This window comes from Gavialis gangeticus, unplaced genomic scaffold, assembly GCF_001723915.1.
Source record: "Gavialis gangeticus isolate Ggan-Ray unplaced genomic scaffold, GavGan_comp1, whole genome shotgun sequence".
NCBI lineage: Eukaryota > Metazoa > Chordata > Crocodylia > Gavialidae > Gavialis > Gavialis gangeticus.
This window is the reverse complement of record NW_017729015.1, coordinates 16,456,916-16,477,033: the sequence shown is the minus strand read 5'-3', so window position 1 is coordinate 16,477,033 and position 20,118 is coordinate 16,456,916. Positions and strand designations below refer to the sequence as shown.

The 20,118-nt window shown below is 41.5% G+C and overlaps 1 protein-coding gene across 1 annotated transcript in view; it reads left to right on the top strand.

Moving 5' to 3' along the window:
- The first annotated feature begins 8,041 nt into the window (after positions 1–8,041).
- Positions 8,042–20,118, top strand: part of MYOM3 (myomesin 3) — a 50,338-nt gene continuing 38,261 nt past the window's right edge. The window contains exons 1-8 of the mRNA XM_019512404.1: positions 8,042–8,167; positions 9,289–9,363; positions 10,420–10,579; positions 11,592–11,749; positions 13,899–13,994; positions 14,686–14,774; positions 19,671–19,715; positions 19,906–20,046. Coding sequence (XP_019367949.1) covers positions 8,061–8,167; positions 9,289–9,363; positions 10,420–10,579; positions 11,592–11,749; positions 13,899–13,994; positions 14,686–14,774; positions 19,671–19,715; positions 19,906–20,046 — 871 coding nt within the window. The 5' untranslated portion in view covers positions 8,042–8,060. The remainder of the gene's footprint in view (positions 8,168–9,288; positions 9,364–10,419; positions 10,580–11,591; positions 11,750–13,898; positions 13,995–14,685; positions 14,775–19,670; positions 19,716–19,905; positions 20,047–20,118) is intronic.

Sequence of the window (20,118 nt, the reverse complement as noted above, 5' to 3'; positions counted from 1 at the left end):
GATCAGTTTAATGAAGAAATGTGATCATTTTTATAGAAATAAGCAAATCCTTTCTTTGGGTCCCAGGGGGCTTGCTTACTGAATTATCACAGTAGATGAAAGGCTCAATCAGGGGGGAAAGGCCAGTTTGTGTCATGGGTGCATGTTTCTGTTTTCTCAGCCCAGAGGGAGCTGAGATCAAAAGTGAAATTCCACTTAACTCAGTGGGATTTTGCAATTTGGTACTAACCCTGGGGATTACCAGTGTTTATCATGGCAACAAGGGCATTTGAAAAAGGGAGGAAGGGGGGCAGTGGGCTCAGATGCAGTGAAATCTGAGATTGAATGGAAGTTGCACTTCTTAGGATGCCCTGAACAGCAGCTCTGGTCAAGATTGAGACCAGATCTCACTTGGATCATATCCTGAGCTCCTGCCCCACCTCCGGCCCAAGTCTTTTCTAAACTCAAAGGAAGTTTTACTGGAGTAAAATCACTAGGATTTGACCCAGAAAAAGTAATTCCATTTGAAAGTATAGTATCACCCTAAGAGGGTGTTACTATGTTGCCCATACTGTGAGAGTAGCTCTGAAGAGAAAAGGGAAAACCAGATTTAATCCAGAAGAGGGGTCAGAAGAGAGTGGACAGTGGTCATTCAAAGCAGGAACAGGAAGCAGAATGGGGACAAGCAAACACTAGCAAAGCCCTTCTCTACTCCAGTCCTCCACCCAAAAGCTCTACTGAACAACTAAAAGCAACGGTGACATGCTGAAAAGCTGGTGGCACTTGGAGCAAGAATGTCAAAAGCAGATGACGGGCTCAGGGGCCAGGCCAATGCCCTTAGCAACTACTCAGCTGAGAGGCGCATCAGTTATCACAGGTCAGTGCCTAAGCGAGCTAGATTGTCATCATGACACTATCCCACTATGCAGCAACGGTGCAAATAAATGATGGACGTGAGCACCAGAGTGATGGCAAGAAGGGAGTGAAGGGAACGATCATGAGCACAGCCTGGCTATCAGCCTGCAGAAGACGTTTCCATTGTGCTGCCTTTGCTAATGCCACTCAATATCCTGGAGCTCATGTCGAATGTTGTTTCCATAACAACGCAGCTGGAGCTGGCTGGCGGACCCCACGTCTTGGCAACCCCAGCCTTGCGGCATGTGAATGTGATGTTTCCATGGAAAGGCCAAGATCCAGGAGGTAATGTTCCCCACCAGCAGAGTCTGCATTTCAAACCAGTGATGTTGGCTCCTGTTTTCAGCATTGCCTGAAGGCTGGGTATCATGTGTCAGGAGCTTTCTGAGCAGAGATACTCAGGGAACAATCATTCTGGCCGGTGTTGTGAAACAAAATGCCAGGCACAGGGTCAGCGTGATGACATGGGAGAGAAGGAGGCCTCAGTGAGAGTATTCAGAAGATGCTGTTGAGAAATGCAGCATGTATAGCCTTTTCACATCCCTCTGCTATCTGTCTTGGGTACTTCCATGTCTCCTGCTGCTATAATAGCTGACCACCTCACTGTCTATAATGCACTAAGCCTTGCAAAGCCCTTGGCAGGTAGGGTAGTGCTACTATCCTCGTTTTAAAGATGATGAACTGAGGCACAGAGGAACTTTAGGGACAGTCTTAGAATGGATTTTACTGCTGAAAGATGCAGAGAGGAGCCTACAAGAGACTGTGATCTCCGCATCATCAGAGACCTACTAAATGCCTTCAAGGATATAGTTCTACGTGACTGGGCCAAGGTTACACAGGAAACCTGGGGGTGGGCAGGGCCTTCAGTTCAAGCTAGCATCCAGCTCCACATTCATCTTTTTCCCCTCTGTTATCCATCCTGGCAGAATAGGGCCCAATTAAATGGTAATGGATAGGAATCTGAGCTACAGCCCACTGAGGTCAACAGAAAGGATCTTTGCATCGGATCGTACAAAGAAGACTGTTTTACACCAGGCCCCTGCTCTGCTTACAGCTTACTCGGTACGTTGTGACAAAGAACATCTTTTAGGCTCTGGCATGCTAAGTACCCAACATGCTTGTCTGCTGACTCACCTTATTAACTTAAAGGGAAATGTTCTTTTGAAATTATACCCTTTAGGAGGGGCTGGAAGGGCTCTTTGACCTATTTAGTCTTCCTAAAGTTGTATTGTAAAATCCTCTTCTCACTCCCTGTCTCCATTTACAAAATGGTTTTCCCATATTTCTTCTTTTTTCTCTTCTAGATAGATTAATAGCTTTGGTTGTTACAAAATCTGCCATAGAAAAACATCTGGGTAAATCTCCAATTACCTAGGTCTGTTCACTCCCTTCTGTGCAATGACAGCCTCAGACAAACAGAGTAGTTTCAGCGTAGTTTCAAAGGTCTTTTAATGTAAGCAAGCTCTAGCTAACAAACTGGAGATGGTTTCATATTTACCTTGGCCTTTACAGATAAGAGAGTTTTGAACTAGACAATAAAATAATTGTAGCTTCCTTGGAAAAAAGACTTCACTTATTCTTAGCTGGATGTCCTGCTGGTGACAGATGAATATTGCAGTCCCCTTGTCTTGGTGATATCACAGTGGCAGGTGTTCACAGTAACTCTGTCGGAAAGTATTACATTCTTGGTTTGCTCAGCTAAATGTAGGAAGCTGTCACATAGCCAGCCACTCCCAGTGCCAGCCATCCTGGATATCGCTTACAGTGGACTGTCAGTGAAGCAGACTGAAATGCATAGATGATGTGGATTGAGTTTCTCTTGTATGGTCGCTCTTTGATTTATCACTTAGAGATGTTACATTTGAAAACATGGTCGGGGTGTTATAGCCAGGATGGTCCAAGGAATATGCAAAAAAGCAAGATCGGTTTGGTACTGTCTTTTATTGAATCAGCTATAGAATTGGAAGAGATATTAGCCCTTCCTCAGATCTGGGCAAGAAACAGATATAGCCCAAACTAAATACCAGGAAAATCAACTCCTTCTGTTTAGCTTCTCACACATTCCTTGGGCCATCATGGCTATTGTATCTTATCTATTCCCTGCACCATTGCAGCCACAACACATAACAGTTAAACAAGTCATTGTTTTACCAGGTATTTAGCTTAGGTTGTATCCACTTCCATCCCAGACCTAAGGAAGGGCACCTTGTACCCAAAAGCTTGTCTCACATCTTTCCCAACTATATAGTTGGTCCAGTAAAAGCAACAGGCCTTGTCTCTCATATTTGAAAATAACTTATATGGAGAAATGTTCCACTCAGGTTTATTTAAGTAGCATCTTGGGGAAGCTTCTTTAAAACCACAGATGGAAAGCTATACATTTTGAAAGGAAGCAGCACTGAGAGAAATGTTATGCCTTGGCATTTTTATAAGCCTGGGAACTCTGATGAAATAGTCTGTATCTTAATTCTGCTTTGTGTGCACTAAAGGTCATTATTTTCAATGGTTACTCAGGAGGAACCAGGAGAAAAAAAGGAGTTGCTTCAGAGGAGCTCAGATGAGAAGAGTGGAAGAACTCTATTCAGAAAGCTTGTGTAGTATCTGCAGCCTGATGCTGAGAGGTGCTTCCAGTCTTTCTGGGATCTGAACATTTGAACTGGGCATGTTCATTTGTATATTGGCAAAATGAGAAAGTGATTTCCAAGAGAGACAAGAATAGTTTGTGCAGATCTTTGTTTTCTCAAGAGCGCCAACATTCACTCTGGCTGCTTGGAGCAGTGCATACTACATACATCCCCTCAATATCATGACAACTGGATTCAGCAGAGGAATGCCTGGGCAGGGATTCTCTTTCTTGGACATGTAACCTTGCATGCATGGACAATTACCTGTGTGTGTTCCTAAGTGCAATTCCTGGAAGCAAAATAGGGGAGGGGGACACTCCAGTATTTTAGCTCAACAGTTGAGTGGTTAAGGCACTTACCTACGAAGCCAGAGACCCAAAATCTAGTCCCCTCATGCCCAAATGGAGTGTGTGTCTGCATCTCTGATTTCCCAGAACTTCTCTACCCACCACACTGAAGTCAGGCATTACTTCCTTATATCTCCAGCTTTCCAGGCAAGCACCCTACATGTTCAGCTATTAGTACTGCAATATAGGAGGTCTTTCCTCCTCCTCAGTCTAATAGTTAGTCATGGTTCTCAGCCATCTACATTTTCAGCTCTTAGACACAAGTACATGTCTATTTGTGCATACATAGCCATGTATGTACCCAGTCAATGGTTACTTTGACATGCTCAGTTTATGCATACCCATATATGTGTTTGTGCTGCTAGGGAAATAAAAATCCTACCTGTACAGAAGTGCTAAAGAGGTCACCTAGACAACTAAGAGCTGCCACCTAAGAACTGCCACCTAGATTACCAAAGGGGTACAGAATGCCACCTTAGTTAAGTTGCCCTTATACTATCCATTCTCAGACATACACCCCCTTTTCTGTCCCAGGGTCAGAGACAGCAGAATGCATCAGGAACCCATCACAATGCTGGCAAGAACCTATCCAGACTGCTGACACCAGTATTTTAAGTAAAAGTAAAATCAACTTTCTGCTAGAGATCTTGCTATATACATCGCTCTTATACTGGACAGGCAGGCAAATAGATCGACTGGTCTCCTGTGAATGGGTCAGACTTCAGTTTTCCTATAATGGTAAAAGTATCACATTATCTCAGAATCAGACTAATGAACTCTGTAATGTATCCCACAAGTGGAGACAGCTTTAAGCCAATCAAAGCACAAAGCTGCTGTCAGCTCCTGATCTAATTATCCACTGACACCAACAGGCTGGAGACTGGCATTCACTAAAGAGATGTCAAAGTGAGTTTCACTGTGTAATTTAGTAACTGCAGATAATACAAGGGAAATCCCAAAAGGAGATTAAAACATTTACATTTCATTTCTGGAGGCTTTGTGAAATACTGCCCTAAAGGAGCACTAGATAACACTACAGTCTGATGCCCAAGATCTGGAAGCACCTGTCCCTTTCAGATTGTTTTGGCCACAGTATTAATTTGTGGACCTAAAAAAGATTCTCTGATTAGCTGCCACAGCAATAAACAGCTTGAATATTGTAAACCATGCATGGTTTTCCCCATTGTCATTGCAGTGACATGGTACAGTGCTATATTTAAGGTTCCGGGGTGGGCACTTAACCATGGGGCACATTCTTCTGGGGACAGTCATTTTTAATGTCATCAACAGAGAAAAGAAAACGTGCCTTTGTCCTTTATCTTTCTTGAGGACGGGCACCCTCACTGAAGACTTCTCGGAACTGGTCTAGCTTGTCAGTAAGTAGACTGTCTTATATACAAGATTTTCTAAGGCTTTTGAAGTAGCATCAGCACAAGCAGCTATTGTTTTACTTGAATTGTATCTCAGAGATAACTCATACTTCTTTTCTGTATCTTGAAAGAGCTGATAATATTTTCAGCTTTTTCTTTGTGAAATCTTTCCCCCTGCATTCATTTTTAATTGATCTATTTAGCAATATCTACATTTGGACTGGAAAGAAATAGCAGTAATAATAACTGATATTGTCTTAATGGACTAGAGCTCTGTTTCTCTAAAACAGTTTTAGATTACAGAGCATTGAAAGCTAGCTCAAAGCTATCACATGAAAAACAAACTCTAAAAAAAGGAAAGTGGATATTTAGGTGTAGAATTTGGAAACACAAATCTGATGCCTGATAGTCATCTTCACCTGAAAAAGAATATAGTTTAGAATTACTCCAAAAACTATTAAATAGTTTAGAAGATAGTGCACAGGAAACAGTATTTTATAAGGGTATGGGGGTATTATTTTCAAATCTGATTTGTTTGATTTTCTTCTGCTTGTGCTTGTGCTACAAAGGGAACCCCTTTCCAAAGCTGGGCTCTATCAATGGGTTATTGCTATGATAAGTCTAAAGCTCACTCTGCATGTTGGGATATTTTTGTATTCACTACAAGAAGTTTTCAGCTGAGCTATTTTAAGCTTACTACATATAGTAATGTTTAAAGACTAGATTAAACAATATAATTATAGCAGTAACATCATTCTTTCAACAAAATACCTTTTAGAATTAGAAATGGAATAAAATTAAAACACAATCTAAAGTTAGGGAAAAAATCTTCAATTGAAATGAGACAATGACAAGTTCAAAGGCATGAATAGTTTTCAGAAAGGTAACATTTTCCAAAGAGCTTAAATCTTATTTTCAAAAAAGTACCAAGGCACTTAGAAGCCAGAAAATCAGTAATATTTAGGGTTTATGAGCTGGGTCTCTGGAAAGGCTGTAGGGTGGAATGAGATAAGGATAGATACACTTTTTAAATTGTATTTGCTTAATCTCCCAAGTATCTAGTCAGTGCCTAAAATCAGCACACTGCTCATCCTTGGAGGAGGAGCTGCAGAGATAGCTTAGCTTTTTTGGCAGCAAGGGGAGGAAATGGATGGGAGCTAGTACCCACATTGTTTACTATTTCCACTTCTGGAAAGAGAATAAGGAAGGGATGCTTCTTTGGTCACAGAGTGAAAATTCAATAGTTTATTGAATAAAAGCTTAAATCTCTAACCAAGCCCAGATTCTCTGAAAGCTTCTCAAGCCACCTTTCGAGCACTGGGGAGAACTACCTTGGCAATCAGGCTGTACCCAATGGGCTAAATAAAGAATTATTATGGTGACATACTGGGAACTGTAACTTTAAAAAGTGGCTTAACTCTAGAGACCAGAAATCTGCAGAGAGGCAGTAGAAGTCTGGAGTATGGTATGCAGAGGCCATTGGAAATGCTCGCTGAATAGAGGATTTCTTTTGAGTGCCATGGGCCCAAGGTGATTCCCGAACATGGACAATACAAACTTGTCAGTTCACTATAGTTAGTGTGTTCATGAGTGCTACACTAACTGGTCTCACAGTACATCTCAGCCTACAGGCAGAGAGAAATTAGATCAGAAAACAATGATGCTGATTCAGGACAGATTTAGGGATGGAGAAATGGGCAAGCTTTGCTTTTTTCTCCTCTCTTCCTTTACTCTTCTATCATTCCCACTTACCCACACCTGCTGGTCACATTATCAAATGCCTCCTGATACAGCAGGTATGATCAATCACCTTCCCTTGCCATCTCTTCCTGCTGATCTGGTCACAACAGCAGCATCAGCCCTTCTCCTCCCAAACATAATGAAGGATGGTTATTAGCCAAGCAGATGGCCTCGTTAGATCCTCAACAGTCTGTTCATCTGAGACTACCACTGACTATTCCTTATCATCCAACAGATTGCAATTCTAGGGGAATAATTAAAACTATGACATGGGAAAGTTAGGATTATTTTTAATGAAATACTGCATATCCATCTCTTTTAAATAGTAAATTCCACTATTGGAATACAGAACTCTGTTTGTAGTCTAATGCTGTCCCCAGTGTTTCAGGTTATCTATCCAGCCCATTGTACCTTATCTTTGCCCTCTGCTGTACCATTTCTGCCTTAACTAGCCTTCATACTAATTAAGACCATGGTGTTCTTCTACAAGCTACTTTGGGGTCTGATCCAATATTCACTGAAATCAGTGGAAAGACTCCTGCAGCTTTATTTAGTATTAGATCAGGATCTTAGAAACCAGCTGCCTGTTATTCTTCTACAGTTTCAACAAAAGGTTTGCAAGTTACCCAGAAGGATCCTCTTCTCTTTCATTTTCATTTTCCACCAAGAGCTGATTACAGGAAACTACATTATTTCATAGACCTTGAAGCCTGAAGGGACCATTATGAGCATCTAGTCTGACCTGCATAATACAGGCCCAGGAACCTCACCCAACAATTTCTACATCAAAACATATGATGTCAGTTTGAGATAGTAACGTAAACATTCCCAAAGATATTCTCTATGTTTACTGCTTTGTTTTTAGTTTTTCTTTTCACACAGACTCTGGCTCCCACATCTGCACATTACAGTCATGGAAATGATGTGCCAAGAGGCTGATATGATGACCACTGAAGTCAAGAGATGCTCATTGGATGTTCACATGAAAGATTTTGCTGGACCATTTGAGATGGTTCATTTGAAAGTCAGTGTCACTGTGTGTTTGAATCTATTCTGGTAGGTAACTTCTACTGTGAACATTCAACATGGAAACTCGAACTTTGTTTCATCAGAGAGAGGAGGAGCAAAAGGAAGAGAGACAGCGAAGCTTGGAAATGACTTCCAGGACAAGAAAGACTAAGTTCAAGTCCAGGTAAATCAAGGAATTAATAACACTGGAGTGATGTTGTAGCTGTGATGGTATAGGAATTATGCAAGGGGCAAGGATTTTTGTGGGTGAATTCTTTGATTGGTCTAACTGCATGGTTGCGATAAAGTTAGACAAGCTTTTGAATGTAAGGCATTCTTCAAGGGACTGATTAGCAGTGAGGTGAGAGGTAAGTCACCCAATTCCAGATGGCTCAGTCAGGTCTAAACAATATTATGGGTTCTCAATAAGTGAACCAGATCCAGATTACTCAGTTAAGTTCAGACCGGTCAACGAGTTCTAAATAAGTGACTGGATTCACCTTATGCAACATGAGATGTGTCAGTGAGTTCTGCACGCGTCAATTAGCTTACTCTGCTCAAGCCTCAGGCAAGCCAATGGGTTCTGAATAATTACAGCAGTTTCAGGTAACTCAGTCAGGTCCAGGCAAATAAATCATTCTCAGTAAGTGGTGAATATATCAGGTCTAGGTGATTCAAGGGATCAGTGGTCAGTCAAAATGTCTTCAAAAAGTGAAACTGGGACGAAAATTGTTCTGTATTATGCTGTTTGATAATCTGTTGGTTAAATAAGAAAACAAAGTTTCCAAAACTACCTAATTTCAGTGTCTTTGGGCCTAAATGCCATTGACTTTTAATGAAACTTGGATTTCCAAAATTGTCTAAGGGCATGTCTACATCATTTCTATCAATACTAGAGGGCACCACCTTGGAAACACACTCCACCTACCCCCTTTTGCCCCACATGTACCAAATGTTGGGAAAATATGATGTAGCTAGCAATTGCTAGGGTAGAGCTGGGTAGTGGGTACACACCAGTAAGGACACCTTGACAGCAGCACTGGATGGACATCGAACATGATCTGTTGTATTACAAGTCTCTGGCAGCTGGTGGATGTGGAATGGGAGTGACTGGGCAGGGCATGTTTCCTAGTGGTGCCCCCTAGTAAAAATGGAGGCAATGAAGAGATGCCCAAAAATGGGACTTAAGCTGTTCAGTTACAAAAGGGCTTTTCATAACTTACATACTAAGCATGTTGTGGAGTGCTTTGCTTATAAATGTGTTCAACTTTGTCTGAATTCTTCTGTGTGCGCACCGTGTGGAAGTGAGGAAGAAGAGACCTTCACCCTTTCAGAGTTATCCATGGCAGCTGCCCTCGCCTTAACCTCAGAAATATCACAGTAAGTCAAGAATTTGATGTCACTACAGTTACTATATCAACTGTGTTACATGTACACTACATTTGCCTAAAAGAGGCACTGGTTCACAGTCATTCTTTTGTGACCCTTCTGCGAGCTGGTGTTGGTAGTAAAAAAGGCCAGATGCATTAGAAAAGCTTAAATTGTATCATCCTGAGCTCCCATACAGAAACCTGTGAAACTAAAAATTGCCTGAATGCCCTTTACAAGCAATATTTCCCTGCTTGTGAGCAACAAATCAAAAATGGAAAGGAAATGGAATTTTGTATGACAGGGAGAAGAAAGAGAAATTTGGGAAAGCCAGATTAATAAAGCAACAATATGACTGTTTGCCTCTTAATACTGGGCACATTAGTGTTTCTCTACATGCCCCATTCACTTGCCATCTGGGCAAGCATAAATAAATTAAGAAAGGGTGGCCTTCTCCAAAGCAGTAGCTGGAAAGGAAGCACCATAGGCAAAATCCTGGCAATGCATCAGAAAGCCGTAGGATGGAGTAGTTGTGTGTACTTCTCTTGGGACTGAGAAACAGAAACGGCTGGTGTCTAGTTCCTCCTTGTTTGCTTTCTGTAGCACACAGTCCCTCTGTGTCTCAGTTTTCCCAGCTGTAGAAATAATAATAACCTTTCACAGGTGATAAGACTATTCACTAGGAAAAATATATTGAAGATTACATTGTTATATACACCACCAAATCTATCCAATAAAAGAGTATTCCTGTCATCACTGGCAAGTCCACCTTCAGCTTTGAAAAGCAGAACAAGCATCTCCCAGGAAATTCTAAGCTTCTGACATTTCATTTCTTGCCATATTGGGATGAAAAGTAAACATCTCTGAATTGTTTTACTGTTCCAAAATATTTCCTTCCATGAGTTGAAAAAAATCATTTTGATCATATCATATTCTATATTATATTAATTAAAAATTAGGTTGAAACAAAAGATTTTGCTTTGACCTCAATGAAATAAAACATATCAATAATTTCACAAGGGCTTGGGCAATTGTGGGCTTTTTTAATACGTGTATTTGACATCTCAGGGACGCCAAGCTGAGGAAAGAAACTGCCATCCTGGAACTGGAGAAAAGGGGACAGAAGAGAGTTCGATTTGGAAATGAAATGGAAAAGCTGGAAAAGACTGTCATTAGGAACTGCAGACTCCTGCGTGTGAGAGCTGACCGCAAAGCCCTTCGCAGGAAGGTCAGATACTTAGAGAGGGACAGGACTTTTCTATGGCTAACAGAAATACCTGTGGGGTTATAGCTATTTACTAGAATAAATTTGGGGAGGAATCTTCGGCCCAATTAAATTCAAGAGGCCCAACCAATCTCTAACCAGTACAGACCAGGATGAGACCTTGGGTAGGGGTAAATCATGCCATGTCTGCTTTTGTGGGGTTATCACATCTTCTCCTGAACACCTGGTACATCTGGAAGCATGAGAAACAGCACACTAGATGAGATGGACCTTGAGTCTCATCCAGCATTCTTATGATACTAAAAGGGGGAAATTCTAGCCATTTTCTTACTGTTTATGAAATTGTAAGATCTATACCCAGCAATAAAAACTCTGTGAAAGTTACCCATATCTGGACTCAACAACATAGATACAGCCATAGTATCCAGGTCTGAAACTCCAGCTAAGTAATCACTATATATGGGAAAACCGAGTGAGAAATGTAGCTTGTACTTTGTCGTTGGAGTCCATAGAACACCACATATTCCTACATAAAGGACTGAGTAGCTGTCCATAAACCAGCTTTGGGTTATCTCTTCACAACTGTATTAACTGGCAGAGTTTTAGAGCAAGATCCTCAGCTGATACATGAAAAGTGAAGCTCCATTTACATTGAATGGAGCTACTGGGGGTAGCACCAGTTGAGAATCTGCCTCTTTATTTTTTGAAGTCACTAAATCCAGAAAGCAGAAAATTTTTCAAAATCTGGGGGCCTCGTTAAGGCAATGCCTTGGCTGTCTGCTTTGTGAATGAGACAAGTCTCCTCCATAAACGTTCAAAGATGGTTTTCAGCTTTGTTTAGCTGCCACAATAATTGACTTCATAGACCAGCCCGCTGCTGGACCAGAGTGGTGTGCGGTTTTGTAACAGGCAGTGGAAAGCTGTCAGCATTCTAAACGCCACGTCTGCAGAAAACCTCATGGAGCTGGAACATAACCATTTGCTCTTTCCCTTGTGTGTTTGCTCCTTACTGTAGGCTCTAGAGAAAGCTCGCCTAGAGAAAGAATACATTGAGCTGCGATCAGCCCGGCCACCCATGTTCTGGATCCCACTCAGAGCTCATGGAGTCTGGGAAAGAATGGAAGTGAAGCTCACTTGCACAGTCCTGGCTTCCCCCCCCCCACAGGTTGCCTGGTACGTGAGCTGAGGACAATGACTCGTGAGGACCAGGCACATCATTCTGAGAGGCAGATAGGGGAAGCAGCACCTGTGTCTAGTTAGAAAGACTTAAAAATTGGAAGGGAGTTTAAGAATACTGAAGACATCACTTTAATTTCTAAGTCCATGCTTCCAATCCACCCATGTGTGTTGGAATCAGTGTACAGGAGTTGTTACCAGCCAGTCAGTCTCTGTGATATGCATTCCTGAGCCTCATGCCAGTTTCCAATGAACAGGGGTCCATTTCTGAAAACATCCCCACAACATCGCACACTTCAGGCAAAATCCCCAGCCTTGGCTGCAGCCAGCACCCAGTGCATATAGAAGGCAAAAAACCCCTTGGTACCGGTAGGAAACAAGAGTGTGGGAAATTCCTTCCTGGGCCCATGTGATGACCAGCAAGGCCCAGAAGCACAGGATGGAACTGATTCCAGAGCTGTCATAACTTGACTCCTCTGGTCCTTTACAGGCTCCACACAGAGGTAGAAACAGGATCTAAATTTAGTCTTATAGCCTATTAATTATAAAGTTTTTTCAATGTCTAACCTAGTGATTCTCACCCAGAGTACCTTGGAACACACTGGGGTGCCTTGAGATATTTTCAAGGGTGCCATGGGGTGCTGCTCAATGCTAGTATCATTAAATGTGCAAACACGATTCACAAGATAAAACCAGAAGGCACTTGTACACGTTATGCATTGTTTAGATACACGCCATGAAACAGCACCAAAAATCACCATTTCGCTAAGTTAGTCGCATCTGAAAATACATGTTGATGTCTTTTTATCATGGTAGATTTTGATTTATCATGGTAAATTAGACCACCTCCAACATGTTTTATTTTTAGCATGCCCAATTGTTTCAGCAGGATTATTTTTATCATGATAGTTTTGTGACGTATTCTCACAGAAATCCATAGTGTCAAAAACATTGTGGCCTGTTGTGATCTTTCTGAGTTCTTTGCAACAGAAGAATTATTTATTATCTTTCAGTACTCAAAAAGTAAGAGAAAACAAAGAGCTGGCATTTTCCAAGGGGTGCCTAGAGTCTATTGTGGGGTGTCTCAAGTCTAAAAATGTTGAGAACCACTGGTCTAGCCTCTCTGATTCACTCCAGCAGCTGTCAGTTCAGTGTAGCCTCTGTCCTGATAAAAAACTTTGCCTTGGAGAGTGGCCACTACACTAACTTCCTATATCTACCCTACGCTCTTGCATCTTGGTCATTGGCCAACAAGTTAAACCAGCCTGCATGTCTTTTATGAACCAGACAGGTGCAGGAACATTGTGGACACACCATTGGTGCTTGGCTACCAATCAGGATACCATATGTGCTTATCTATTCAGCTGCTACAGTCTGAGAAATACAAAGCAACTCTTCTATGTACCATCTTTGCTTAGTTACAAATCCACAGGATGGAAAATGCCAGGGAGATCTCTGGGGATGGTCTGCAAAACTTACTGCTAACAATGGAAGAACAGAAACACCAAAAAAGATCAGTAATAGCGTGTTACAAATTAAGCAATTAGTTCCTCAGTCAGATAGATAAAGGGATTAAATTGACCGTCCTTTTATATAAATGGGTGTAGTATTCATACATGTGAGTTTCAGGTAGTTTTGCTAGGGGCTTTGGCGGAAGATTTGCTTTCCCAGTTTGGATCCTTTTTACCATTCAAGTAGTACAAAGAGAGGAGAAACCACTTGCAACTCCCCAAGGAACACACAGAGATTTAAAAAAAACCTAGCTGCAATAACTCCTTCCCCACACCTTCTGGAGTTGAGGATATAAGCAGGGTAGCAGGCAGCAGGCAGAGAAGATGGCTGGACTGTGGTGTCTGCTAGCAATCCTCAGGTAGCTTCTGGACCCTGGGGCACCACGTAGCACAAGTCAGAGGAGCCCTCAGACTGCTTCAGACTGTACTAGGCTGGGGCACAGAATCAAGAAGTTAAGAATGAGCTCCCTGGTGGCTGTCTACTTTCCTGTTCAACTGTGCCCTGTGGAAGAAATGGCCCTTTTAAACCAGGTGTTGCTCCTTTCTTTTAAAACTAAGTTTTAAATTTACCAGCTTATTCTTCTCTAGAATGGCAAATCCCTCTTGAATGATATGTCATCCTTGTGTTCAATTAGGTATAAAAATGGAATCCCTATTAATTTCCGACTGGCTCCAGCAGGAAAATACAGGATGCAGAACAAGTTTGGCACGCTCACGCTCTACATCAGCAGGTAAAGTATAGACCATTTGCTCAGCTCCCCCTTCATTAGCCTTAAGGCCTGTTCTGACAAGAGTCAACTATACAACACAAAATGTTTTTTTCTGGGGAGGGAAAGTTGATGCAGCGAAAGTCTGATGTACTGCCCTGCTACAGGGCCCAATACTTCAAATAGCTCAGTCATGGGTTAAAATTATTTTATTTTATTTGAATCTGGGTCGCTGAAGGTTTGTATAAAATCTTCATGATCTATCTCAGATTCTCATTATGCCCCTTAGTTCTCTATACTTCACTAGGGATACCTTAAAGTTTGGGCATTCATGGTAAACTTTAAGCGGGCTTAGAGCTCTGGCTGAGTTCAGAATTCTTATAGAATGAAAAGACGGTGTGATACGTAAGTAATATATGTATAAGCCCGGGTCCTCAGTGGAGCTTCAGTGATTCAGAGGTCCTGCACTTTCTCTGAATGGGGCAAATTTCATCCAGTGATCATAATTCTTTGCGCATCAGGAGAAAACTATGTTAGAAGTCTAATTCTCAATAACTGTCATTGCCAAAAATAAACTGGTAAAAAACTCATTTTCCTTTTTAACTTGTGAGATTAAAGACCAGCCCATATTAATACACACTGATCAAAATTCACCCTCTGTGCTGAAAACCAAAGACTGAAGGTCAAAAGGAAAACACAAATTCATTTCTTTCAGATGTTCTATGGAAGATTCTGCTGAATACAGTGTTGAAGTTAAAAACCCTTATGGTGAGGCCTATTCATTTGCTTCAGTGCTTGTCAGAAGTAAGTAGAAAATTTACTTTCCTTTTTATTAAAAAAAAATCTTTGTGGATATTTCAACACAATTTAATTAAAGTAAGCCTCTAGAATTGCACAAAATGAATACTGTAATATTTGAGTAGCATCAACTGATATATTTTTCCATCTTAAAGATTAGCCACATTCTTATTTTAGTTGTCATTACAAAAGCAAATATTCAGACCACCAGAAAGTGTTTAGCTGGTCTAAATCATTATGTGTACAAAGAGGAATGATGCCAGTATATTTCCACACCTTTTCTACATACAGATTAATTTTATTTATTCACATTTATTATTTCTGCTTTCTTTCAAAGCAGGTCTTGAAATCACCTTGATAAGTGGATGAAATTTTGTTTAATGTATTTTCATGTAAACCAGCAGGTTCAGTTTGGTGATCCAACAACAAAAGACCTCCACAAAAAGAGATATTTCTCCTGATGCTTAATACTCCCAGGAGTTAGAGTTAAATACAGTGTAATTGCAGGGTGGAACCAATATTTTAAATGAACTGAAATCAGAAGGGACTGGCCCAAACTATGACAAAATCCAACTGTTTATAACCCAGAGATTTGTTTTAACTGGGAAGTACAGCAGTTTAGAAAGGATCTAGTGTCTTTTTGAAGGTTGGACTGAAAAAAAAGTGCATTACCAGAGGATCTCTCTTGGTGTACACACAGCTCTCTCCAAAGAGTAACCCTTCATGACCAAGTTCAAAGTTCTCCTCTCTGCAACTGTTGTGATAATTTGAAAAGACACTTCTTTATTAAGTCCAAGCAGGACAATTATGTCGCAAGATTCTGCCCAAGCTAAAGAAAGACATATGGAGAAGTGGCAGGAAATGAACTAACAGTGCTTACAAAGGAAAATTATTTGAAGCTTTAGGCCAGGGAAAAGGCGATGCCATCTCCTGTGATTGTTGGTTAGCCCTTGACATTTGTAATCTATATATAAAACACCCCTGTTAAAAAAGCCTCGTCTGGAATCTACCTACATAACTATAGACAACTGACAGTGACACTGGCATGAGCAAAAGAATAACTGAAATGGTAGCAGATGCCATTATGGCTGCTTCAAAGGTCTGATTGGTATAGAAGAGATGGGCTCCTCTGGCATCATAACATGGAAATCCAACTTAACGATGCAGGCAGCTGATTTTTCTGAAATATGCATCATTCATTTGGTGTTCATGCTTAAACAGCTTCTCAGGCCATGCTGTCACTGTTTTTTTTCTTTGCTGTATATTGATCAAATCTGAACAACCTGAAGAAGACTGACCAGGGAATTGTAATGGACATATATTGTTCATAATATCTTTAAAATCCTTTGGTCAGACATTGCCTTGGGTGAGTCAGAATTCAGCATTTAACCAAGCACATGCACACACTCGCACACATGCATGCACACACACTTCAAGAGAGACACTTATAAAAACAATGACAGCTCCTTGTTTGCAAGGCTTCCCAGATCAACCAGCCTGGATTATCCTTACCTTAACAGAGAAAGAACTTAAAAAGGCAGTGTTGTGTAACTGTTCTATTCTATGAGGGTTCTTACACCACACTCACTATTGTAGTACAGTACCTTTTGAAACTATTTAGCGAAACTATTTAGCAACATGGCTAACATGGAGCACATGCTTGTTTTCATCCTCTCCTCCAGTAAGCAAATCAGGCTGAGATGCAAATCAAAAACACGCCTAACAGTAAGATTCATGTCCAAAAAATCTTGCTCATTTTGCCGCTCAAGTAAAGCAAAAATAAACTCCAGAACAATCAGCAGTGGGAACACCAAGGGCTAAATACTGTTTCACTTTATGCAACTAATTGGCACATACACAGCTGCATAGCTACAATTTTTGGCACTTAACATACAGTTTACAATTTAGCAACGCATGCACAAGTCCATGCAGCTCTAGTTGGCAGCGAAGAGAGGCAGTTATTACCAGTTATATAGGGCCAGGATGCACAGAACAAGCCAAGGGCTGCATGACTCACTGAGGTAGCTGCTGCCCTTGGAAGAAAGGGGGCCCTGGGTTCCAGCCAGACCTCTTCTCCCATTGTGGCCAGCACTGTACCTAGATTTCTGGTGACCCTGGGCAAACTTTTAGTATCGGGCTCCCCCTTCACCAGAGATAATGATAATAATAATTAAAAATTGCCATTTTCAGGCCCCCTTTCTGTCCAAGCCCTGGGCAGCCTCCCAGTTTGCCCATGCTGTGTCCAGCCCTGACTGTGGCCCTGGGCATGTCTAGTCTTCCTAGGAAGCAAGAGGTGCAGGTTCAGAATCTCTCTGGTTGAAAGGTGAACAACTGTGTCACTCCCCCAGCTATTGGGCTAAAAGGCAGAAAGATCTGCTGCTGCTGCTGCCATGTTTGCATGCAGGGCACACTGGAATCACCAAAAATTGCAGTTACGCAACTACTTACATGTCACTTAGGTGCATAAAGTGAAATAGGATATAGCCCCTGGAGTCAAATGGGCAAAATGTCTTTGTTGTTTGTATTTAGGGGCAACTGAGAAAGCAGTGAAGCATAAACTGGGCATCCAGGGCAGTAAAACTTTCAGTAAAGGAATCCCCAAGGGCAGGATGAGGACCTACATACTGTATTGGCTTGATTTTCAGAAGGTCTGAACCACTGCAGATCCTATTGAAGTTCAGTGTCTCTATACCTTTGAGAGCCAGGCTTTTTATCTCTAACAATCTGGAGCTTAAAACTATAAGACAATCTTGGGAAAAGACCACGAATATTAGAGCCCTCAGTAAGTGGCTGGCATAGTACGGCTGGTGACATTTAGTGCCCCAAACTAGCTATAAATCCCATCAGGAGAAAGATGTTGACTTGTTGCTGAGAGGTGGTATGTTGGAAACAAATAGCACTGGAAAATCTGCTTCCTACTGCTTCCAAAGGCAAAAGTTTTGTCTAAATAACATGAGGTCACCCACCTTCCCCAGCAGAATCCCTCTCTTCGAAATTCTCCTTGTGGAAACAGAGATGGCATGAGACCAGAGCAAGGCACGTTAATAGAAAATCTTAGATGAGAATGCTGCCCAAATGCCTCGTAGTACCTGATTAAACTGTCCTTCAGGGAGTCTTTGCTGGCTGCACTGTATATCAGCACATCAAATAGCACTCTAACATTGCTGCTTATGTTGGCTGTTCACAGGCCCATGCTACTCTTTCTCCCTTGACCGTTCCTGATGCCATTCCAGTAATATGACCCTGCCCTGTGCTATTTGTGTTTAATAGTCCGAAAATAGAGACTATGCCAAAGCCTTAAATCCTGCACACACTGGAAACATTCCTGGTCCCACTGAACAGGCCAATGGCATCCATTCTCCTGGCCCCACATTGTCTGGAATGCCCTTGCTATCCTGGAAGGTCCCCAGGCCAACTGGTTCTGTTTAGCAGGAGATTCATTCTCTCTATAAACACTGTTTGGGGGTCCCCTTTATCCTGGATCAGGCTGGCAGTTCCTTTTTAGTTCTCTATCACTCTGTGCTTCAGCTGTCCTCCCCCCCACCTTTCACTTTCATGTGGCTCTGTTTGTATTAGGTCTTCCTTTTTACCTGGTAATTGACCTGTCAAGTGGGTCCCCAAAGTAATGCTTTGCAAAGCATCAAGCAGGCTGTATTAAGAGTCCATTTGCTCATCTGTGACTAGGGACAGATAGAAGGCTACTTCTAAATAGTGGATTTCTCCATAGCAGTGCAAAGCCCAGTCTGCTTTCCCAGCACAATCCTTTCACTTGCAGCCACAGAAAATCGCCTCTGAAGACACCAAGATGTCCTCACTGGAGATTGTATTTACTTTTAGATTCCAGCTCAAAGACACCTGATCTTGCACTGTAATCCCAGCAGCACTCCCAAGCTAAGTAAAGTTTGGCTGGATCATTGTTTGTGTGCAAGATCCTTGAGGAACTTATAGGGTTGCAGTAAGTGCTGCCAGTGATCTTAGGTGATGCTCTTCTCTCTGAACAGTGGGTCCATGTCTGAAAAAGGTCTGTGCTACTAGATATGATGCCCTTCAGATGAGTCACTAACCTGAGATCCAAGCCACTGGTAGTCACTCAGGTCCTATATCACTTTCTACAACAGGAGAGTTTTAACCTTACTGTCCTGGCCATATTCCACCTCCACTAACATATACGCTCTGCTCTCTGCTGTATAGTGTTTCTGCGTGGTGTTGAGGAGCTGTCGTGCTCTGTCCCAGAGTGGCAGCATTTCAGTCATGGGTGAAGTGATATATATCTTTTTTTTTAAGTTTGTAAAATATTCTTGGAAAGGACTTAGAGCAGCGATTCCCAGTCTGTGGTATGGGTACCACCAGTGGTACTCAGACAACCTGTCGGCAGTACGAATTAACAGATTTATTATAATTATTTTATATGACAAAAGTTATATTATACTTGAAGTTGAACTGAAAAAACTTGCTGGTGATACTTACAGTTGTATCATTTTAAATTGGTGGTGCACTATCTGTCAGAGTTTGGGAGCTGCTGGCTTAGAGCTTTTCTACATAAGGAAATGTAAGGGCATTATTATAATGATATAATTAAACAAGGGACTTTTGTCAAATTACTTTTTGTCACTACAAGCTAAACTGAAAAGAGAACCCAGTCATTACAAATTGCAGTGTCCATGTGAGGAGTTATAGCAGTTGAATTAATCAGTTTCTTACAGGCAAACTCTTATTACTTGGGAGAGTCATGAGCAGGTGAGTAGGTCAGTGTTTTACCCCATAGATATTTTCAAGGTTAACATTTAACATTTTTCCTGTTTTGAAGAAATGAAACACCATTTTGAATCCTATTTTATATTATTTAGAGGACAATAAGCAATTAAACCAAATCTGTTAAGTGTGTATATTCTTCTTTTACAGAATATTATGAGAAGAAGTCAGGATTTGATTCAGAAATATATAAAAGTGAGTAAATGATTCCTCACTGTTTGTTTCTTGCTGGGGCCTGCTGGTACCTTCAGACAAGGTGTGCCTCCTTCCACTTGCCTGATTCTATACAAAAAGCACCACCCATACTCAGTGCTGTAGCTAGTGAGTAACAATGCTAAACTGCTGGTCTCTATTATGACTCCATGTTTTCACTCTTGGTTCATAGGATCACTCATTGGGAAAGAGGCAGATTTTGCCTTTGCACTGAAACCCTTGTTCTCAAGAGAGAAGGAACCTTTCACCCTCTCCTGCTACTTTTCTTCTGATTTACTTGAGCATCAACGGGACGTCAGCTGGTTCAGAGATGGTGTGTATTCCTACATATCAGCAATTCTTGTTTTTATACCTCCTTGAGCCTGTATGCTGCAGTTTAATGCTT